At 33.2% G+C, this 22,506-nt stretch overlaps 1 protein-coding gene across 1 annotated transcript in view; it reads left to right on the plus strand.

Annotated features, from left to right (window-relative positions):
- LOC115887460 (dynein heavy chain 5, axonemal) overlaps positions 1–22,506 on the plus strand; it is a 109,100-nt gene that overhangs the window by 70,601 nt on the left and 15,993 nt on the right. The window contains exons 39-53 of the mRNA XM_030906895.1: positions 280–508; positions 1,066–1,238; positions 1,418–1,626; positions 2,043–2,281; positions 3,581–3,984; positions 5,661–5,887; positions 6,664–6,896; positions 7,216–7,404; positions 7,474–7,619; positions 7,721–7,868; positions 14,791–14,891; positions 15,316–15,659; positions 18,970–19,241; positions 19,301–19,534; positions 19,712–19,872. Coding sequence (XP_030762755.1) covers positions 280–508; positions 1,066–1,238; positions 1,418–1,626; positions 2,043–2,281; positions 3,581–3,984; positions 5,661–5,887; positions 6,664–6,896; positions 7,216–7,404; positions 7,474–7,619; positions 7,721–7,868; positions 14,791–14,891; positions 15,316–15,659; positions 18,970–19,241; positions 19,301–19,534; positions 19,712–19,872 — 3,309 coding nt within the window. The remainder of the gene's footprint in view (positions 1–279; positions 509–1,065; positions 1,239–1,417; positions 1,627–2,042; positions 2,282–3,580; positions 3,985–5,660; positions 5,888–6,663; positions 6,897–7,215; positions 7,405–7,473; positions 7,620–7,720; positions 7,869–14,790; positions 14,892–15,315; positions 15,660–18,969; positions 19,242–19,300; positions 19,535–19,711; positions 19,873–22,506) is intronic.

Genomic DNA, 22,506 nt, shown 5'->3' on the forward strand with positions numbered 1-22,506 from the left:
AATCTAAAAAAAACACTGAACACACATTGGCTGTATTATTCGCACACACGAAAATCGGCAATCCAAGCCGATCTTTGTCGTGTATGTTGTGGAATAAGCAGCTGATGAGGAAAAATTATATTTTAATAAATATTTTCTGAGAATTTTCTTCTTCTACTCAGTTAAATATATCGTTGCTTTTTCTTTGATTAATAAATTTAAATTAAGAAATATAATATTACAGTAAGCAATATCTATTATCTTTGTATCTCAGTAGTTATTAGTCATCGTCTGTATTAGGTAACCAACGAAATAGTACGACAAACCATGGATATGGGTGGATTTTATAGTTTGGAAAAACCGGGAGAATTCACTGCGATAGTGGACGTCCAATTTGTATCCGCTATGGGTCAACCTGGTGGAGGCAGAAATGATATTCCTTCTAGATTGAAACGTCAGTTCTGTATATTTAATTGTCCTTTACCCATTGAGGCATCCATCGATAAAATTTTCGGTGTTATTGCTCAAGGTAATCAAATTAATTAAACGTTTTCTGTTTTAATAAAAACCCATAGGATCGAGAAAAAAAACGGCGTCAAAGACGACTGGAGAATGACAATCGATAATAATTTTGGCGCTTACTGCCAGTTGACCTTAAAAAGGTTCTCATTTATTTTAATTTTGAGTAAAAAATTAAAAAAATATTTTTAAATTGTGTAGTTTAAAATTCGAGATAAACTATTTTTTGGAAATAGATTTGTGTCTGCAAACGTTCTATCCTTTTTTAATCTTTCTATAATTAGTGTTAATTTTAGACAAGTTTCATGTAAATTTTTAGTAAATGACGTCTAGAGATTGACCTCGCCAAAATTATCACCCATTGTCAATCTCCAGCCGTCTATGACGCCTTTTTTTCGATCATACGGTATCTATCCTTTGGGAAATGTTCTAAAAAATCTTTAATGCCTTATCGATTGATAATTATTTTGATTCAAGATCTGTTTTGTATTTTTCGTGATTACTAATTTTTTTATTTAATAAGAAACAGAGTTGGTGACCGTTATTTATGTTACACTGGTTTTCCAGGACATTACAATGCCAAAAGAGGATTCACGTTAGAAGTGAGAAATTTGGTTAAGAAACTCATTCCTTTAACTAGAATTTTATGGAAAAGTACTAGATCCAAACTGTTGCCCACACCAGCCAAATTTCACTACGTATTTTCCTTAAGGGACCTATCCAGAATTTGGCAAGGCATGGTAAGTTGATATTAACCACTCGAATTCGCAGAAATCGTAAAATTATGTTTTATAAATATGTTATCAACTAGTAAAGGAGAATAACCAAAATAAAAAATTTACACTAGCCATCTTATGTTTAACGTCAATATTTGACGTAAAATTGGTCTTTTTTGAAACCATTTCATTGATATATTTAGATAGGCACATTGTCAACTGTGATCGAATCTGAAGGCTGCATGATGGTACTCTGGAAGCACGAATGTGCCCGAGTATTTTCGGACAGATTCACCATCGAGGAAGACAAAGAATGGTTTAACAAAGAAATTCTCAAACTAGTCGAAGAAGAACTGGGTCCAGAGATGAGGAAAAAGTCCGAGCCAAATCCAGTTTTTGTTGATTTTATGAGGTAAATTATATTTAAAATAATTGAAAATTCAAAACAAATACAAAAGAAAATAGACATTAAAATTTAAGTAGCCAAAATTTTCATAATAAAATATGTGTTAATCAATGACTTTGTCTCCATCATCAGATGAAGCTATCATCTATTAATTTTTATTTTTTTTATTTTCTATTCTTCTTTGTCTCCCCTTTTTTGTCCTTTTTTTTATTTGTCTTTTTTGTCTTTAATTATTTTAATTTATACTTTTCTTTAATAATATTTTTCTTTATGCTTTGGCGTAGATAAGAATACATGGCTGTACCAAATCTTGTAGATAAATATACACAAATATAATGTAAGGATCATTATTTTAATTGAGTTTGTGTACTTGATTATTATACCAGTATCATCACTACATTAAGTGTTATATTTTTCAATAGAGATGCTCCAGAACCAACAGGTGAAGAAGGAGAGGATACAGATATGGAGTTACCCAAAGTTTACGAACCTGTTAGTAATCAAAACGAACTGAAAGAAAGACTTGAGATGTTCCTGTCTCAATTTAACGAGATGGTTAGAGGAAATGGTATGGACCTGGTCTTCTTCCCCGACGCTATGCTACATTTGGTGAAAGTATCCAGGGTTATAAGGCATCCGAGAGGAAACGTCATGCTTGTGGGTAAGCATACTTGTATAGCATAGTTGAGTCCCAATACATTATTACATGTTTTTTTGTTATTTAATAAGTTAATAAGTCTAAATACCTATACTATAGACTGACTATACCTAGTCTAAATACCTAGACTCTAGACTCTAGATTTTATAAACAAAACTGTTAAAACTTGACACGAAAAGTTATACAGGGTGGAAAAGAAATTGAGAATTTGTCACTTTAAACGTGAATTACTTTTTATTTTAAATGGAATGAATATCCGGTATATTTCCGATATTTGATAAAAAATGCATGTCTCTAAAAAATTCTATTAAGCTTCCCTACCACTCAGACAAATAATTTCCTAGATATTTTCATCTCGATCATTTCTATGATTCAGTGTCAGTAGGTGTACAAAAATTAAAGGATGTAGAGTAAAAATGCAACGGTAATAAATAGGTACATGTTTTCAAACATATTTTAAATATTACAGAAGTAGAACTCGATATATATGAGAAAAATTAGCTAGATGAAATCAAGCCGATCATTTTACGCTAAGTGGCATATGTGGAGTTATAGCGAAAAGCAACCTAAATCCTTTATTTCATATTATAGGCAGTAGTTGGTGGAGTTTTATAAATACAGTCTTTAATATATTCCCCAAAAAAGTTCAGACTAGATAAATCAGAAGCATTTCAGCATTCTATTTATTGGTGAATGAACACTGCATTCACCAGTTAATAGAATCATATCAGTTCTCTCTGATGTAGGGTAAGTTAGCATTTTCGGCAAATTTCTGAGAATTTTTTTTGTTTTAACTGACACAAATTGATAACTAGTTGCTAAAGTTGAACTAATTTGACAGCTATGTTAAATTAACGTCAGGCATTACACAGTCACCAAGATTTTATCAAATAATAAAGATATACTGACATTAAATCTTAAAAATTTAAATATCTAGGAAAATATTTATCTGAAGGTCAGGCAACATAGTATTTTGAAGAAATATGAATTCAATACCAAAGTAATATACCGGGTGTTCCATTTGAAATAAAAGAGTATCTTACGTTTAAAAGTGACCAATGTTCAATATTAATTTCGTCTCACTCTGTATATCTTTTCGCGTCAAATTTTAATTTAATTTAGAGTAGGATTTAATTTAATTTTCGTTCTGTTTTGAGCATCAGCTTCGTATGAGAGGCGCCACACTTTATTACCTTTATATACATTTTCTTAATATTACACCTGTACTGGTATAATATAATACCCATTACACGGTAATTTGCCATGGTAATACGGAAAATTACAAACGAATTTTTCTTTCAGGTGTCGGTGGTAGTGGAAAACAATCTTTGACTAAACTCTCTTCATTCATCGCTGGCTACAAAACCTTCCAAATAGCACTAACTCGTTCCTATAACATAGCAAACTTTTTAGAAGACCTCAAAGTCCTGTATCGCTCATGCGGATGTCAAGGTAAAGGTACCACCTTCATCTTCACAGATCTGGACATCAAAGAAGAAGGATTTTTGGAGTACCTGAATAACATCCTATCTTCCGGAGTTATTTCTAATTTATTTACCAAGGACGAACAGGCGGAAATCATCCAAGAACTGACGCCTATAATGAAGAGAGAAAATCCAAAGAGGACTTTGAACCAAGAAATCGTTATGGAGTTCTTTATGAATAGGACTTGTCAAAATTTGCATGTAGTATTTTGCTTTTCGCCGGTAAGTTTTATCTTTTTAAACGTTTCCTTTTTTTAAATCATCTCGTCTAATTCTTGAGGGGAATCATTAGGTACTTTTTCTCTAAGTGGCAATATTATTGAACTTTCATTTCTTAATAGAGTAAGATACCAGAGCGATCTGACATAACTTATTTTCACAAGGATGAAACCTTAGGTTCTCAGTAGTGCTCCCATGTGCTTTGAATACCGGCGTGTTTAGGGAGTTTTGGTTTGGTTTGGTTAGTCGGTCAACTATTTAGTTGCAGATTTCTAACCAATAGAATTCTTATGGAGCCGCCCTCACATGCAATCAAATAATAGTCGGCCGATCGGCTCCAGTAAGTATTGTTTTCACTTTTACAACTAAATAATCGGTCGACTAAAAATTGCATTCTTGCCACTTAACTGTTGATATAGAAATTTAATTCTACGCTGTGTTTGTCATAATGCGGATCAACCTGCTGTCACTACCGGTTTCGGAGCCCTACTCCATCATCAGGTGAGCTTGGGCAGATCCACAAAACAACAACCACAGCGCAAAGATAGTTAATTCCGACTTGTCGGAAAGTGTCCGTTAGATATTAAGTCCCGAATGGGAGATAGCGGCCTGCGTGCAATGGTAGTACTATCGTACCACCGAGGCGCGACTATCGATAGTAAAAGGATGGTAAAAGGCTTTTTTTCAGGCAAGCCAAATTATAAAATAGAAAAACAAATTTCTTGCAGTATAGGTATATAATAAAATTATAAAAGGATTCTTGCCACTTAACTGCTAATATAGAAATTTAATTCTACGCTGTGTTTGTCATAATGCGGATCAACCTGCTCTCACTACCGGTTTCGGAGCCCTACTCCTCATCGGGTGAGCTTGGGCAGATCCACAAAATGACAACCACAGCGCAGAGATAGTTAATTCCTACTTGTCGAAAAGTGTCCGTTAGATATTAAGTCCCGAACGGGAGATAGCGGCCTGCGTGCAATGGTAGTACTTTCGTACCACCGAGGCGCGACTATCGATAGTAAAAGAATGGTAAAAGGCTTTTTTTCCAGGCAAGCCAAATTATAAAATAGAAAAACAAATTTCTTGCAGTATAGGTATATAATAAAATTATATAAGGATTCTTGCCACTTAACTGCTGATATAGAGAGTAGGGCTCCGAAACCGGTAGTGAGAGCAGGTTGATCCGCATTATGACAAACACAGCGTAGAATTAAATTTCTATATCAGCAGTTAAGTGGCAAGAATCCTCATATAATTTTATTATATACCTATACTGCAAGAAATTTTTCGATTTAATAAAAAAGATCATCTTATTTGACTATAAATGCAAAGTATAAAGTCAGCCATACAAATTTAAGTTAAGTAACTCTTATTTTTAGTTATCTTTCTCACACCCGGTATCTGCCAAAGTCTGTCACAGGGCGAACTCCCCAAACACGCCGGTATTCAAAGCACATGAGAGCACTACTGAGAGCCTAAGGTTTCATCTTTGTGAAAATAAGTTATGTCAGATCGCTCTGGGATCTTGGACTATAATAACAGTGTAGGAAACAATTAGTGAATAGTCACTGTATTTTGTTTTTATGGTGTTATTTCCAGAATACTCTCGCAATAAACATACACAAGGCTATAGAAATTGCTCATTATTAAATATAGTTTTATAACATATTTTTAAGGTGGGTGAGAAATTCCGAAATAGAGCTTTACGATTCCCAGCGCTGATATCAGGTTGTACCATTGATTGGTTCCAACCTTGGCCAAAAGACGCTTTGGTACTGGTTGCCAGACATTTTCTTACAGAATTTAAGATTGCTTGTACTTCAGAAGTCAAAGAAGAATTGGTAACAGCACTGGGTTCTATACAGGATATTGTGGCCGCTACATCAACTGAATATTTCCAACGGTAAAACTAATAATATTTAAAAAGTTCGTCACAGTTTAAATTAATGAAAGTTAATTGAATTTAATTCAACATTTTCGCTATTGGTAAAAAACAACGTTATTTTAAGGAATCCAAATTTTAAGTAATAAAACTGCACTATTCTAATTTGGCAATCCTAACTATCCTAACACCAAACTGTAAAGATAATTGTATTTGAAAAGGATTGCGGATAACAATCATCCTTATTTTTCGATGGATTTCTTTTGGCCATATTATCAGACTGTCGATGTAAAGATCTTTTTGTGTTGTAAAACCTAAGAAAATTACTTAATTTCTAGAATAATTATAATTTAGTTTTCTTCTTGGTCAGTGTAAAGTTCCGCTACTAAACACACTGTTGGTCAATATTTAAGTAGCGATGGATGAAAAAAAGAAAAATCTCTTATCACAAACACCAAAATACTTCATTTTGAACACTTGATTCAACAGATGATTAAAACTAACGACTAACTGACTTATAATCATCTGCTGATAATACTAACATGGTTGACGAAATACTAGTCCAAAGTTCAAACAAAAGTACTATGGTATATTAGTATCATTTTGCATTTGCCAAGGCCAACGCTTTCAATGACAGCTGTATTCTTATAAATGTTAAAAACTTAAAAGTATAAAAATAAAAATATACGATATTTTTCTTTTGGAACTAATAGAAATATCTATTTTATTAGTTTCATTTACAACAATTAGAAATATTACACAGATAGTATAAATTACGTTATTACATTTTCTTACAGATTTCGCCGAGCTACCCATGTGACTCCAAAATCATATTTAAACTTCATCGCCGGCTACAAAAGCATTTACAACAGCAAACAGAAGGAACTGAGCGATGGAGCATTAAGAATGGATACCGGATTAGAAAAACTGGCCGAAGCTTCTTCTTCGGTACTTGTTTTGAAGAAAGAACTGGCAGTTATGGAACAGGAGTTAGTACAGGCTTCGCAGAAGGCCGAAAGAGTATTGACAGGTTAATATCTTGTATGCATTTCTTATATTAGATGATTCATTAATATTACTAAAATATTTAGAGACAGATATTTTGATTAGAAATTAAAAAATATTTAAATGTATATATATCCCGAAGTTTTTGTTACTGAGATATTTATTTTGTTAAATTCGGTGATAACTTTTTTGGTTATTAATATTTCAAAATTGATTTAATTAACTGCAGCATTATTCTTGATTAGAACTTTGTAATTGAAGCATACACAAAAATATATGTTTGTAAGCTAAAGATTTCCAAATTTGTATGTAATGTGTGGTATGTAAATATTTATATTTTGTAGAGGTAACTGAAAGAGCTATGCAAGCAGAAATAGTGAAGAACCAAGTCCAAAAAGTAAAGGAAAAAGCTGAAGCTCTGGTCTCTTCAATAGCAGCAGAAAAAGCTTTAGCGGAAGAAAAATTAGAAGCAGCCAAGCCAGCGCTTGAAGAAGCCGAAGCTGCTTTGAATACTATTAAGCCAGCCCATATTGGTAATTAAAAAAGGAACTATGGAAATATGTAATGAAATTTTTGTTTTCGATAATTTACTTATTTTATAGCTACTGTCAGAAAGTTAGGTAGGCCTCCTCATCTGATCATGAGAATTATGGATTGTGTATTGATATTATTTCAAAGAAAGCTGCATCCAGTTATACTTGACACAGCTGCTCCTTGTCCTAAACCTTCATGGGCCGAATCACTAAAGGTACAGCATACAGTAAACATATAGGATCATACTATGTCGTCTACAGATACAAAATATTACTGATTATATAAGGAAAAGTTATTTTTATGTTTTATATTTAGATGATGGCTTCTACCACATTTTTATTACAACTCCAAAATTATCCGAAAGATATCATCAATAACGAAATGGTGGAGCTTCTTCAGCCATATTTTCAAATGGAAGATTATAATATGGATACTGCTAAAAGAGTTTGTGGAGATGTTGCAGGTATAAATATTTATCGTTAATTTGAATATTTACAGATATTCTTCTTCTGCTGCTATCCATTAATGGATGTTTGCGATCAGTTCTGACCATCTTTCTCTCTCTCCGGTGGCGTGAATTAATTCTCCTGTAGTTCTTATTCCCGTCCAATGTTTAACATTTCGGAGCCACGACATCCTCTTTATGCCCAATCCCCTTCTTCCTTCTATCTTTCCTTCTATTATTAGTTGGAGTAAATGGTATCTCTCATTGCGCATAACATGTCCCAGGTACGCTGTTTTTCTGCGTTTTATTGTGCTTAGCAGTTCACGCTCTCTCCCCATCCTCCTCAGGATTTCCTCGTTGGTCTCTCTTGCTGTCCATGGGATTTTCAAGATTCTTCTGTAGACCCACATCTCGAACGCTTCCAGCCTGTTCATGTTTCTGACTTTCAATGTCCAGCCTTCCATACCATATAGTAACACGGACCATACGTAACATTTTGTAAATCTTACTCTAAGGTCAAGGTCAAAGTCAGAGTTGGTTAAGACGTTTTTAAATTTCATAAATGCGCTCCTCGCTTTTTCTATACGGCACTTGATTTCCACGTCCGAAGACCAGTCTTCACATACCCAAGTTCCCAGATAGCTGAACTTTTTTACCCGTTCTATGTCTTCCCCATTGTGCGTTAGTCTTGCATTCTGGTAGTCATCTGGTTTGCGGGTAACTATTAGGAATTTTGTCTTTTTTGTGTTGATGTCAATTCCCATACGTCGGCTGTGTATTCCAATCATGTCCAAGAGTGTTTGGAGGTCATTCATGTTATCCGCTATCAGGACTGTGTCATCTGCGTACCGTATATTGTTGATCCGTATGCCATTTACTTTGATGCCTATTTCTTGTCCTTCGAGCGCTTCTTGGAAGATGTTTTCTGAGTATAGGTTAAACAGGAGTGGGGAGAGGACACATCCCTGTCTTACGCCTCTAAAAATTTGCTGTGCTCCTGTAATTTCATTGTCAACCCTAACTGCAGCTGATTGGTTCCAGTACAAGTTCTCAATACAGCGCACATCCTTCTGGTCTATGTCTAGCCGTCTCAGTATTTGAACGAGTTTCTGATGTCGTACTCTATCGAACGCTTTTTCGTAATCTATGAAGCACATTGCTACGTCCTTTCTCTGGTCGTAGCAGTTTTGGACCAACACCTGGGTTGCGACCAGTGCCTCTCTTGTACCTAGGCCCCTTCTAAATCCGAATTGAGAGGATCCAACAGCACTTTCGCATTTTGTGGAAATTCTGTAATGAATGACCTTCAGAAATATTTTCAGAGTGTGGCTCATTAAACTGATTAATCTGTGGTCTTCACACCTTGTTGTATTGTTTTTCTTTGGAAGTGGTACGAAAAGAGATGTAAGCCATTTAGATGGGAAATTTCCTGTATTGTAAATTTGGTTGAAGAGCCTTTGCATTATTTTAATACCTTCGTTGTCCAGTAGTTTGAGCAGTTCAACAGGCACTTGATCTGGTCCCACCGCCTTCTTATCTTTGGAGCTATTTATTGCTCTAGTAATCTCTTCTATTGTGATTGACGGTCCAGTCAGATCATCTTCTAGGTTATCCTTCAGCTGAGGTCTTTCATCTGCAAAGAGGCTGCCAATATATTGTTCCCAGATAGATTTTCTCTGTGCGTTATCTTGTGCCATTTGTCCTTTTTCATTTTGTATGTTGGAGAAAGTCTGCTTCCTATATACTCCAGCTGCTTCTTTTATTTTCTTATGTAGGTTATAGTCATCGTTCTGCTTTTGTAAACGTTCCATTTCTTCGCACTGTTCTCTCAGCCATTTATTTTTTGCTGATCTTACTGCCCTTCTTATAGTATTTTGCAGCGTTCTATATTTATCTCGACTGCCTTGATTCTTGTACTTCCTTCTTTCTTCAAACATTTTTAGTATTTCATTTGTCATCCAATTTTTCCTTTTGATGTTTTGTCTATATCCTATTTCCGTTCTTGCTGTATTCATCATTATTTCTTCCATGCTGTCCCATGTGTTATTAGGATTCGTCTCTTCAGTTGGCTGTGGTATGACTAATGTTGCCAGCGCTTCATTTAATTTTTTGCTTACATTATCTTTTATGCATTCGTTTTTAAGTTTTTCATAGTCTATTCTTGGTTCTTGCTTTTGTTTTCTTCCGTTGGTGATTTTAATTTTTATTTCTGTTATAAGAAGGACGTGATCAGATGGGACGTCGGCTCCCGGGTATGTACACGTTCTTGTTACTGATGTTCCAAAACGTTTATTGATTAAAATGTAGTCTATTTGATTTCTGATTAGGTGTTCGGGATTGTCTGCTGGTGCTCTCCATGTGTATAGACGTCTGGGTGGCAGTCTAAACCAGGTGTTTGTTATTTTCATCTGTTCTTCTTGACAAAATTGGTATAGCCGTTCGCCTCGTTCATTTCTCTCTCCCAATCCATAAGGGCCCAACCAACCAAACCAAACCAGTTCGTCTCGTATTCCTTTTCCAACCTTGGCGTTGAAGTCACCCAATATGAGGTTCATTTCATGTTTTTTAACGTTTGCCTGTGTTACTTGTCTTAGTTCTTCATAAAACCCTTCGACTTCATCTTCTGGTGCGTCTGACTGAAGATTGACTGGATGTGCTTTCAGTTTAAGCAGCGCAATGCGATCGGAATGTGGCAGGAAGTTAATTATTGACGAGGATATTTTTTCTGGAATTATTATTCCAACCCCTTTACGATGGTTTTTGTCTTGGTTTCCTGAATAGAAAAGAACTTTTCCCTGCGTTACACATTTTCCTACGTCTGGCCACCATGTTTCTGCCACCCCCAGAATATCTATTTTCAGCCTGTCCATTTCTTGCATTAAGTTAGCCAATTTCCCAGCTTCATATAGACTTTGTACGTTCCATGTACCAATCTTCATCCTATTTCCTAAATTCACCCTGATTTCATTGTTTTTATCATTTAACGCTGTTCCCCCCGGAGATCCGATTGGGGAACTATTTTTACCTCCGGAAAATTTCGAGTTAAATGAGGTCATTTTGATTCTCTTGGGATATCTTGGTGATCTTTAATACAGTGGTTTCCCGTTGCCTTCTGTATTCTTATGCCGTTGACCTGCCTCATGGTTCATCCGCCTTTAGGTCCTGTTTCCCAAACCCAGGACAAAGAGTGTTCCATTTACTAGCTCCTCCACCCGAGGCTGTTGGCCAGTAAATGGGGGATTGCTTATACCGGCAATCATTCGGACGTCAGAGCCTCGTCAGTCATCTAACAGGGAGTACCGGGTAATTAATTACCACTCGTGAAGGTGAGGTTGACATTTGAATAGGAGAGGCTATTTGAGACGCATCCTATCCCAAACTCCCCTTACAGATATTACAAGGTATAAATAAAAAAATAAATCTACTGTATTAACAGATATAATTTTTATACAGGGTAAGTTTCCTACGATTTTCTCTATGGGTATCGCGGAAACTACTGGAGATAGAGAGTCGGTTAAATGGGGAAAGAATTGCAGTTTTGTGGGGTCATAAAAATGCGCCGTTCAGATTTGAAAAACTTCATGGCTTACTAGATTTTACAAAAAAAAATTTTTGGCTATTTTAAAAATTGTCTCTAATTCCATTATAATCTATTTTAGACAAAAAGTTTTCAGTACAAATTTCCAGTAGATAATCACATCCCTAATAAGTTTGGGTTCTTCAATTTTTTCTAAAGCCTGTCATTTTTGACATATGACACAAACATATGTTTTTTTTAAAAACCATAGTTGGCCATGACTTCGTAAAAAGCGCATTTTTTTAAGCTTTTCAGTAATATAAGCTGTAATATCTTTTTTTCGAAAAATTCCTGAGTTATAGCCAATTATTATCTTTCTTAAATAATTTCACTTAGTTGGTATGGTATTCTTATTCTGTTATGATTTATAACTTATAAAAAGACAGAATATTTTATTAAACGGTTCTTTACAATTAGCATTACACAAAATAGAATTTTAAAAAACTAATATCACTACATACACTTTAAGTTATTTTAGCAAATGTTCAAAAAAACCGCCATTGTTTTGAAAACTGAATTACAAGCTTTTCCCACAGAACGGCCGGTCGATTTTAATAAACTTCTCCCGCTCCGTCTCTTCGAGTGCCTCTCTTAATTCATAAGTTCTTTTGTAAACCTTGTTGTTAACCATACCGCATAAAAAAATCTAAAATGGATAGGTCAGGTGATCGAGGATCAGGTGATCGATAAGTCAGGTGACAGAGATGCAATTGGTACACCTCTTCCTATGCCTGAGTTTGCATAATTATGATATAAATAATTTTTAACATTTCTTTCATTATGAGGGGGAGTGTCATAATGAAAGTCATGTTGAAACCACTCTATTGATACGCGAGTATCTAAATTTAACTTTTCTAAAAAACGTAAGTAACGTTCACTGGTCAACGTATCCTCGAAAATGTATGGCCAAGAAAAGTTGAACCAATAATCCTACACGCTTTTCTTCATTTGAAAAATTCATATTTACAATATTTGTTTATTTTAATTTACAAAGTTTGGATGTGACAGTTTCACATTACTGAGATCAACGACGATTGAACTTGTTCCCATGGCTAACTAAGTGAAATTTTTTAAAAATGATAAGAATTGGCTGTAACTCAGTAATTTTTCGAAAGAAACATATTACAGTTTATATCGCTGAAAAGCTTAAAAACGGCGCTTTTTATGAAGTCATGGCCAACTATGGTTTCCATTTAAAAAAAAAACATATTTATGTTTGTGTCATATGTCAAAAATGGCAGGCTTTGGAAAAAAAACGGAGGATGCAAACTTATTAAGGATGTGATTATCTACAACTTTTATCTGAAAACCTTTTGTCTAAAATAGAGTATAATGGAATTAGGGCCAATTTTTGGAAATAGCCGAAATTTGTTTTTTTTTCGAAATATCTAGTAAACCATGAACTTTTACAAAAATCTAAAAAGCGCGTGTTCAGGATCACACAAAACTGCAATTCTTTCCCCATTTAACCGACTTTCTATCCCCAGTAGTTTCCGAGAAAACATCACCCGTAGAAAACATCGTAGGAAACTCACCCTGTATTATATAATTACAATAATTAATACACTCATCGGCAAAAGTCTTGCACCCCCCAAATAAATTTATTTCTTTGCATAGCATATTGTTGTGGCTATGTGTACAAATACCTTAAGATGTGTCTACAAAAAATAGGTCCTAAAAGTAATGAAAGAAAACCTTATCGATGGAATGTGTATGATTTAGCTATTTACGGTCAAATTTTGTTTCTCAGTTCGAGGTCAATCTTGTAGTAAGTGTTGTGAAAGGCGACAAAAATACCAGTGCACGAAATTTCTGCCTTCGATAGGCCCGAATTATCGCTATGCATGAAGAAGGTCTCAGCAGGCATCAAATTGCTGATCGTTTAAATTTAGTGCGAAGTACTGTAAGCCGAATTATACAACGGTATATGGACACCGGAAATGTAAGATCTCGTCCTATGTTGGGCCGTACAAGGGTAACGACTGAATGACAGGATCGCTAATTGGCTCAATTTGCCAGAAGAAATCGGTCAGTTCCAATTCGAGGGCTACGATCTCAGTTTCAAAGAACTTACCACCGAGTGATATCAAGCCGAACCATTTCCAGGCGACTTTCTAATGCTGGATTGCGGCATAGATGTCCACTGCGAGTCCCTCTATTAACTTTACACCATAGGCAAAGGAGGCTACAGTAGGCTAGAGTAGTTCTAGAACACCAGAACTGGTTATTACCTCAGTGGAGAAACGCAATTTTTATTGACGAAACCAGGATAGGTTTGATCAGTGATGACTATCGTCAGCGAGCGTGGAGGAAGGCAGGGAGGCAGCATCGCTTGAATACAGCCCTTGCTGTTGCTCGTTATCAAGGAGGAACTGAGATGTTCTGGGGTGGCATCATGCACAATAGGCGAACAGAGCTCACTCATATTCCTGAGGTGATGAATGCCCATTTGTATGTGGAAACTGTAATCAGACCAATAATTTATCCACTGCGAGAAGAAATCGGCCATAATTTTATTCTCATGGATGATAACGCTCGTCCTCACAGAGCTGGGATGGTACAGGAAGCATTAAATAAAGGGGAAATAACTCATCTGGACTGGCCTCCACTCTCCCCCGACATGAATCCTATTGAACATGTCTAGGACTACATCACCAGAGCTGTATTTCGCAGAAATAACCCACGAAGAAATCGCCAGGAGTTGATCATTGTCGCTCAAGAGGAATATTAAAACTTACCTCAAGAAACCATAAACAACCGTAAAGTGGGGATGCCCCGACGACTTGATGCACTCATAATAAATCGAGGAGGCATTATTTCTATTAGTAACCTTAATTTTGTCAGAATTTATTATTTATTTATTTATTTTCTCTTTTTTGTCAAACATTTTTCTTGATGGAATCTGCATTTTTTTGTATTTTGGCAAAATATGTTATTAAACTTGGTGAAAGTTTTCCCTTTTTTGTGTTATTTTTTAACATAACTTTAACATCTATTGATTTCCACGAAAAATTAGTTTGAAATGTATTTTTTATTAAAATAGTAAGGGGGTGCAAGACTTTTGCCGATGAGTTTACTTCTTATTAAGAGGCCGGCTTTCTAATTTATTGATCGCTCAGAAACCTATGTATTTTGTCTGGTTAAATTAAACAAAATCGTCTGAATAAAATGACCAATAAATAAATGCTGATCATATCAACATAAGTTATGAAAAATGACAATTTCAATTTTTCAGGTTTACTTAAACAACTAAGACTTTATCTCTAACATCTTATTTCTAAAACTAATTTATGTAGATATTTAAACAATTTTAGAATTACATTCAAGCGAGAGTTTAAACATAAATATATTTATTAAATGCAGGTCTTCTGTCGTGGACTAAAGCAATGGCATTTTTCCATAGTGTTAACAGAGAAGTTCTACCCCTAAAAGCTAATTTAACTATGCAAGAAGCTAGATTAAAGGTAAAGCCAGTTATCTTTTTGTTTTGACTAATATTTATCTCATCATAGTTGGTTACCTAAAATTTATAATCATTTTTTTTTAATTTCCACTGTTTTTATTTAAAAAATTACATACCTTTTGAAAAGTACCAATGTTTATCTTAAAAATATTGCTTAAATAACTGGATTTCATTCATATAATTGATATTTCAATTGTTAAAATGTTGTCATTACACATTTTACTTACCTTGATGTAAAGATTTTCTGTAATACGGTTTCGTTGTACTAGAATGATTAAGTTTCTCACCCAGCAGGTTCAATAGAATATAATAACGTTGGACACTAACCAAACTAAAATATGATATTATTTTTGTTTGTCAAAATTAAAGACTATAATAATATGATAAACCGGTTTTACTATATTTTATTATTAATTTTGTACTAGATCGCGATGGAAGACCTCGCTGGAGCCGAACAGCAACTCGAAGAACGTGAACAATCTTTGAGACAAGTCAAAGAGCAATACGATTGCGCAGTAATGGAAAAACAAAGATTGACTGACGCGGCTAATACGTGTTTGAGGAAAATGAACACTGCTACAACACTAATTAAAGGTTTAGGTGGAGAAAAAGTCAGATGGACACAGCAGAGCAAAGAATTCAAAGAACAATTAGGAAGACTCGTTGGAGATGTGTTGTTAGCTACTGGATTCTTGTCTTATTGCGGTCCGTATAACCAAGAGTTTAGAGCGGGGCTGGTTAATGCTTGGATGGACGTTTTGCAATCTAGGTAATAATTCTATTTTTCAAAATTTTCCATTCCAAAAACACAAAGCAAATTTATGGTTAAATAAATCAAAAGAAGGAAACGAAGGAATCCTAATTACACAAACATCTTTAATAATTAAATGATGCCTGTCAGCTGTTCTCTTTTTGGTGAAAGGAGTGCTATCCGAGAGGACTTGAGTCTTGTTGATTATATAGATGATATACGTCTCCCCCAGGGGGACGTCCTCCCCCAGGGGGATTTGCATTGTCTTATACTTAAATGCTACAATTATGTTGAGGTTTCAGCCCTCGTGAAAATAATCCACAGGTTGTTCCTTCTTTCTTTCTATATTATTTATCTGTGGATATATCGATTAAACCGTGTCAACTAAAATTTGAACTAAAGGAGTTGTTATTTATGTACAGACTAAGATTTTTTTTTTTAATTTATAGGACGTTACATCTCTGTAAGGCATATTGTAATGCTCATTAAGTTTTAGGTTATATGATTTTTCATGCGCAGATATTCTGTTGATCTTTTTTTGAAATTTTCAATTTTAAAATTAAACTTTTATAAGTACACTAGCGTGTACTAGCGACTTCGTTCGCGTCGAATTAATCATTTGTAATGGTGATGATAAAGCAAGGCAAGAATTTCCATTAACATACAAACTGGATAAAATTTTCTCACATTTATGTCAGCATGAGAAAAAACAACGTAACAATATTGTTATATAACTTGGTAATATTTGAGGGGTAGTTTCATCTCGTTGGAATTTGACTTTCGAAAAATCCGTTTGCCAAAAATAAGCTTTTTACGTCAAGCAGTTTAAGCAGAATCGTGGTTAAGAAATTACCCAACTTTTTGGAACACCCTGTATAATTTTTTAAGAAATTTCAAAATATGTAAAAAAACCAAATAAATTATGCTTGTCCAAGCATTTTCCCGAAAGACTATCCGTTTTTTAAATAACAAATATTGTAATATTTGAGGGGCGTTTTCACCCTCTTGGAATTTCAGATTCGAGAAACCCCTCCTTATCGAACCTCTACACCCCACAGTTAATCCGTTTGCCAAAAATCAGCTTTAAACGTCAATTATTATTTCAACATATTTTAATATTTGAGGGATAGTTTCACCCCCTTAGAATTCGAGTTTCGAAAAATCCCTTCTTATCGAACCTCTACACCCTAAAGTCAATCTGTTTTCCAAAAATCAGCTTTTTACGTCAAGCGCTTTAAGCAGGATCGTGATTAATCAATGACCAGATTTTACATTTTTAAAAAATCTTAAAATACGTAAAAAAACAAAATAAAATATACGTGTTTAAGCGTTTTTTCGGAAACTTGACCGTTTTTTAAATAAAAAATATTGTAATATTTGAGGGGTGGTTTCACCCTCTTTGAACTGGAATTTCGAAAAATCCCTTCTTATCGAACCTCTACACCCTAGAATCAACCTGTATGCCAAAATTGAGCTTCTTACGTTGAGTGGTTCAGTCACTTAAGGATTTTATATATTAGTATAGATTTTTTTTTAATTTTACAGTAAATAGAAATCTAAACTAAAATTAATTGTATACAGTGTGTCCCCGGATTGTCTTTACAAGAGGAAACAGTTTTTTATTATTGACATTTTCAGAAAAATGCATTCTTCATAAAAACTTGCTTAAACATAACAGCTTATTCTAAAACAGTTAATCCCGTTTACATTTTTCCAAATTTCCGTTTTAGTTTTAGTTTAAATTTTATACCATATAGAAAATTTAAAAAATGATGAAAATATGGTTGAATTTTTGAAGGCCTAAACGCGTTTTTATGGAAATATAATTTTGTTTTTGTTCTTTGATAGATTGTTGTTAATGGAAGGTTATCTATGATGGAATTTTAATTAACGTCATATTTTTGCTGTTTTAAAATGTTAAAGAAGCACAAAATTTGGTTCAATGTTACGGAAAAGGTGATAATAGTTATCGGAAAATGTGAACCTGTAATAATAGCAAAAAGTATGACGTTAATTATACGTTAATCAAAATTAACTATAACCTAATAACCATAAAATAATTAACTAGAAAGAAGTGTCAACTCTGTGTTAAATCGTGGAAACACGATACGCCACCGAAAGCCTTCGTTGTCGTCTGGAGAACTAATTTTCCAATTGACAGGTTGACATAATGGCTTCATTTTTATTTCCATTTCCGGTTATTCAATGGCGGGCCCTCTTTTAGTTTAAATGTATTTTGTACTCTTTCTTATCATAAATAAAACAAAACAAAATTTTATTCAAACATATTTATTTGAAATATGAGACAACGTGACTAAATAAATATAAAAAATAAAGAATTGAATGATTTCTGCAGCAATTAACCTAATTTAGTAAGGTATAAGCATGACTTACAGTAATTTGTAAATAAATACACGTATTCATAGCCATCAGGGACAGAAAACGGGGGCAGGAACATGAAAACGGAAGCCTTATACAAAAACCTGAAAACAGAAAAACATTTTTTTTTATACTAAAATTAACAATGTAAAAATATCAAGGTATAAAATATAAATACATATACTGTTTAAAAAAAGCGTCCATTATTCCCAAAGAGACGTGGCTTATAAATCAAAAAGAATCAAAAAGAGACTTTTAGTCGGATAACATAATCAGATGATCAGTCCGATTTATTGCATTATTGACAATAAAGCGCACATAATGGAGATAACTAATGTTGGCTATAGTTAAAAATGATCTTACCTTGCTGTAAATTGTTTACATTTTCAAAAAAATCGCCGATCAAAGAGATTATAACACCATTTTCTTGCATCTAAAAAATGTAAAAACAGTGTTTATTTACTACCTATTTTTCATATACATGGGCACACCTACTACTGCAGAAACGTCGTTTTCTCCAGAATTCTTCATGTAATATATATTTTATATACTTTATTACCTTTATATTTATAAATTTCAGCCGAAATATTAAATTGAACTTCCAAAACGAAACTAAACGGAATGAATTAATTCACTGTCACATGACTGTCACCCCCCTGCTAATAACTATAACTAAATATAATTAAAGAATGAAATCGAAATTATATTACCATATTACCAACATCAAAATTCAAATTCAACCATATTTTCATGTCTTTTTTAATTTTCTCTAAAACGTTAAGGAAATTTGGAAAAGTATAAATGGGATTAACAAGCAAAAATTTTTATGAAGAATGCATTTTTCTCAAAATATCGATAATAAAAAAGTTTCCTCTTGTAAAGACAATCCGGGGACATACTGTATGTTGCCGTTACTAATTTTGGTTTTATTTATTTATTTTATTTTTAGAGCTATTCCATTCACTACAGAACTCAACATTACAAACATGTTAGTGGAAAGCTCTACTGTATCAGAATGGACCTTGCAAGGACTACCTAATGATGAACTCTCAGTACAAAATGCTTTGATCGTAACTAAATCCAGATCATATCCTTTACTGATTGACCCACAAAATCAAGGCAAAATGTGGATCAAAAACAAAGAGGCAAACAACAATTTACAGATTACAAAACTGAATCATAAATACTTTAGGACACATTTGGAAGATTGTTTGTCACTGGGTAACTATTTTTTCTGTTATTTTTTAAGCAATTCAAAATATGTGAGTGTGTCTTTGAAGGTAAACCGCTGTTAATTGAAGACATAGATGTTGAACTAGATCCAGTATTGGATAATGTACTTGAGAAGAACTTTATAAAATCTGGAAGTATTGAAAAGGTGATTGTGGGTGATAAGGAATGTGATGTTCTAAAAGGATTTATGCTGTATATCACTACAAAATTGCCTAATCCTCCGTATTCACCTGAGATCAGCGCTAAGACGTCTATTATAGATTTTACAGTAACTATGTTAGGTAAATAAAGTAGAAACATATCTACGAAATTGTTACTCGCACTAGCAGTATCATATATCAACATAACTACTCAAAAACTGTCATTAAATTATTAATAATAATTAAATTTATAACTATTTTTTTCAATGTTTTCACTATTGTCAGTATTATCATTTTAACATTTTATTACTTATGTAGGTTTGGAAGATCAACTTCTTGGAAGAGTAATCCTTATGGAGAAATCAGACTTGGAAGCTGAGAGAGTTGCTCTGTTTGAATCTGTTATGGAAAATCAGAAACGTATGAAGGAACTGGAAACGAATTTGTTAAGCAGACTGAATTCTACAGAAGGCTCATTGGTTGGTATAAAAAAGTATTATCTAGATCAAGAACTCAGATTATTGTGATTTCATTTAATTGTTGGAAATATATTTTTTATTAACTTTTAGTATACAGGATATCTTAAATAAGTGCACATATTTTCACACACCCAGGTTTGGTAGATCAGAATGAAAGAAACATATTTTCTTTTTACCGTTTTCCAAATAATAAGTCTAAAATAGCTGAGTTATTTTATCTTTGAAAATTAAAAAAAAAATGTGGTGAAGGGTTGTTTATTAAAAAATTAAAAATATTTACTCTCCCTTCCTTATTTATATTTGAATTCGTTTGCCTAATACGTAAGCATGTATCAGCTTCTCAAGAAAGGCCATCTCACACTTATCCACTCAGGAACGCGGAGCAAGATCTTTATCTACCTACCCCACGCTCAGAGTTAGTTAAAAGTTCAATATTATACAACTCGAAAAAAATGCACAATCACCTGCCATTTGAAATCAAATCCATAACATCATTTTCTTCATTTCGCAAAGTATTGAACTCTTATTTACTAGACAAGGCTTTCTACGCTTCTTTACTAAATGAATTATATTTTGAAAATCTAATTTGATCTTGTAAACACTGGTCTAATGTTTGCTATTGCTATATTTACTAATGACATCGAAATAAATTTATTTGGAGGTCATTGATATTTACTATAAACTAACTAAATATTTTTGAATGTTATTTTTATTTTTTTGTTCTTTGACATTGTAAACATTTATAAATGTTTATTTTAAACAATAAGACTGACAATATTATTTCTATAATGTTTTGTATTATCTTTTGTTTGTTTGTTTGTGTACCTTGTTTGTTTACTTTGTTTGTTTTGTTTACCTTTGTCTACAAATTGAAACATTTTTTGACAATAAAGGCATTTATTTATTTATTTATTCGGACTTTTTACTGGGTTTTTTTGCCATAGTATCAAGATATTATGTTTTTTTAACTGAAAATTAAAAACAAATCCTTAAATTTAACAAAAAGGGCAAAATTAATACGGTAATCGCAAAACATTTTCCAATGCGCGTCATCACTCATATCGAAATGGACACTAAAGCCTACAAACCTGACTAAATGAAACTTTGCCAAAAATGTTTAAATTTGTTGTATCATTTAAGATACCGAGCAGCTCATCATTTTACTTTATAGAGCAAATGATTGTAATAGATATTTTATTTAGATTAAAACTACAAAAATTAGTTTAAGGCGATTTTTATTATCGCCATGTTGGTGTCATTGCACCGCGATAAGCATCGCTGTCGTTTATTATTTGTCAATTATCATAATGCCAGTCATTATTTTGTATAATATCGTATTGTTGTTGAATCTTTAGGAGTAATTCTCGTTTTTGCCAATTTTCATAGTCTTTTTTAAAGTCGTAGTTTTAAGCGCAAATTTTCGAGTTTTTGTATTGCATTTCTTGAAATTTGTGTGTTGAAAATATGCCGAAGCATTTAAACAGTCGAAGCAAAGAGCTTTTATTTTTCCTGATAAACTATTTTGAACGGGAACGTGACAATAAAAGTCATTTATTACCCTTGACTACAGTCAGAGAAGTAAATCTGATTGATAAGCACAGCATATCACTTTCAAAGTTATTTCTACTTATTTCGATTTCTCGCGAGTAGCTGCTACCTTAAATTTAAATATTTATACTGTGAGTGTTAGTGAGTACTGTTCATAAATAAGTTAATTACTAAAATATTAATTATTAAATTAAAAATAAAAAAATGATATAATAAATATATTGTTACAAGAATATTTTTTAAGATTCATCTCATTAATTCATCACAATCTGGCAGCGCTGTCGCCATCGTCACTGTCACTCAAAGTTGATCACGTGCTCCGGAAATTGTTTTGCGATTATTTTACATGTTCCTAGGACCAAAATATATCCAAAAAAATCCTTTATGGGTATTTCGCCACTGCACTGCAAGAAAAATCTACAAAATAAAATAGTTATTTTTTGTAAACACTTCTGGCGTTAAACCTAAACGGACGCTGCTGTCAGAAGTTGTGTTTACAGTAATAAAAATTTGCCTAACAAAGAAAAAAATGCTTAACGTTTCGGAAAGTTTTCTCTTTCCGTCGTCGGAAGCAAAAAAATATAAAGAATCAAGAAAAAAAACTATTTAAAATATTTAAATTGAACTATTCGAGAACACTTTACTTTTTAAAACAGATACGTCTACAAGAAATCGTTGACGTTCTGTTAAAATGACATTATATTAAGTTAAACTTCAAAATTAACAATTACTACTTGATAACAATTACTTAATAAGATAAAACCAAAAAGCCCAAACTTTCTGTATGATTATTTTTAAATTTTACGTATGTTATGTTTATTTATGTTATGTTCTTTAAAATCAACGAAGCGATTGCCATACATTACTAACTCTACAGATGCATGAGCAATACATATATCAAAATATACCACACTTATAAATATGTGCACTTGTTTAAGACTCACCCTGTATAGAGCAAGTCCTTTTAGAGCATACATTGGAAAATAATATCAACAATGTTTACTTAGAAAATATTCTGAGATAATATTCAAATAATGCCCTTATGAATACTTTAGTTATAAGATTTCATAAAATACAATTATTTCA

The sequence above is a fragment of the Sitophilus oryzae genome, unplaced genomic scaffold, assembly GCF_002938485.1.
Source record: "Sitophilus oryzae breed Bouriz unplaced genomic scaffold, Soryzae_2.0 scaffold_576_pilon_pilon, whole genome shotgun sequence".
NCBI classification, from domain to species: domain Eukaryota; kingdom Metazoa; phylum Arthropoda; class Insecta; order Coleoptera; family Curculionidae; genus Sitophilus; species Sitophilus oryzae.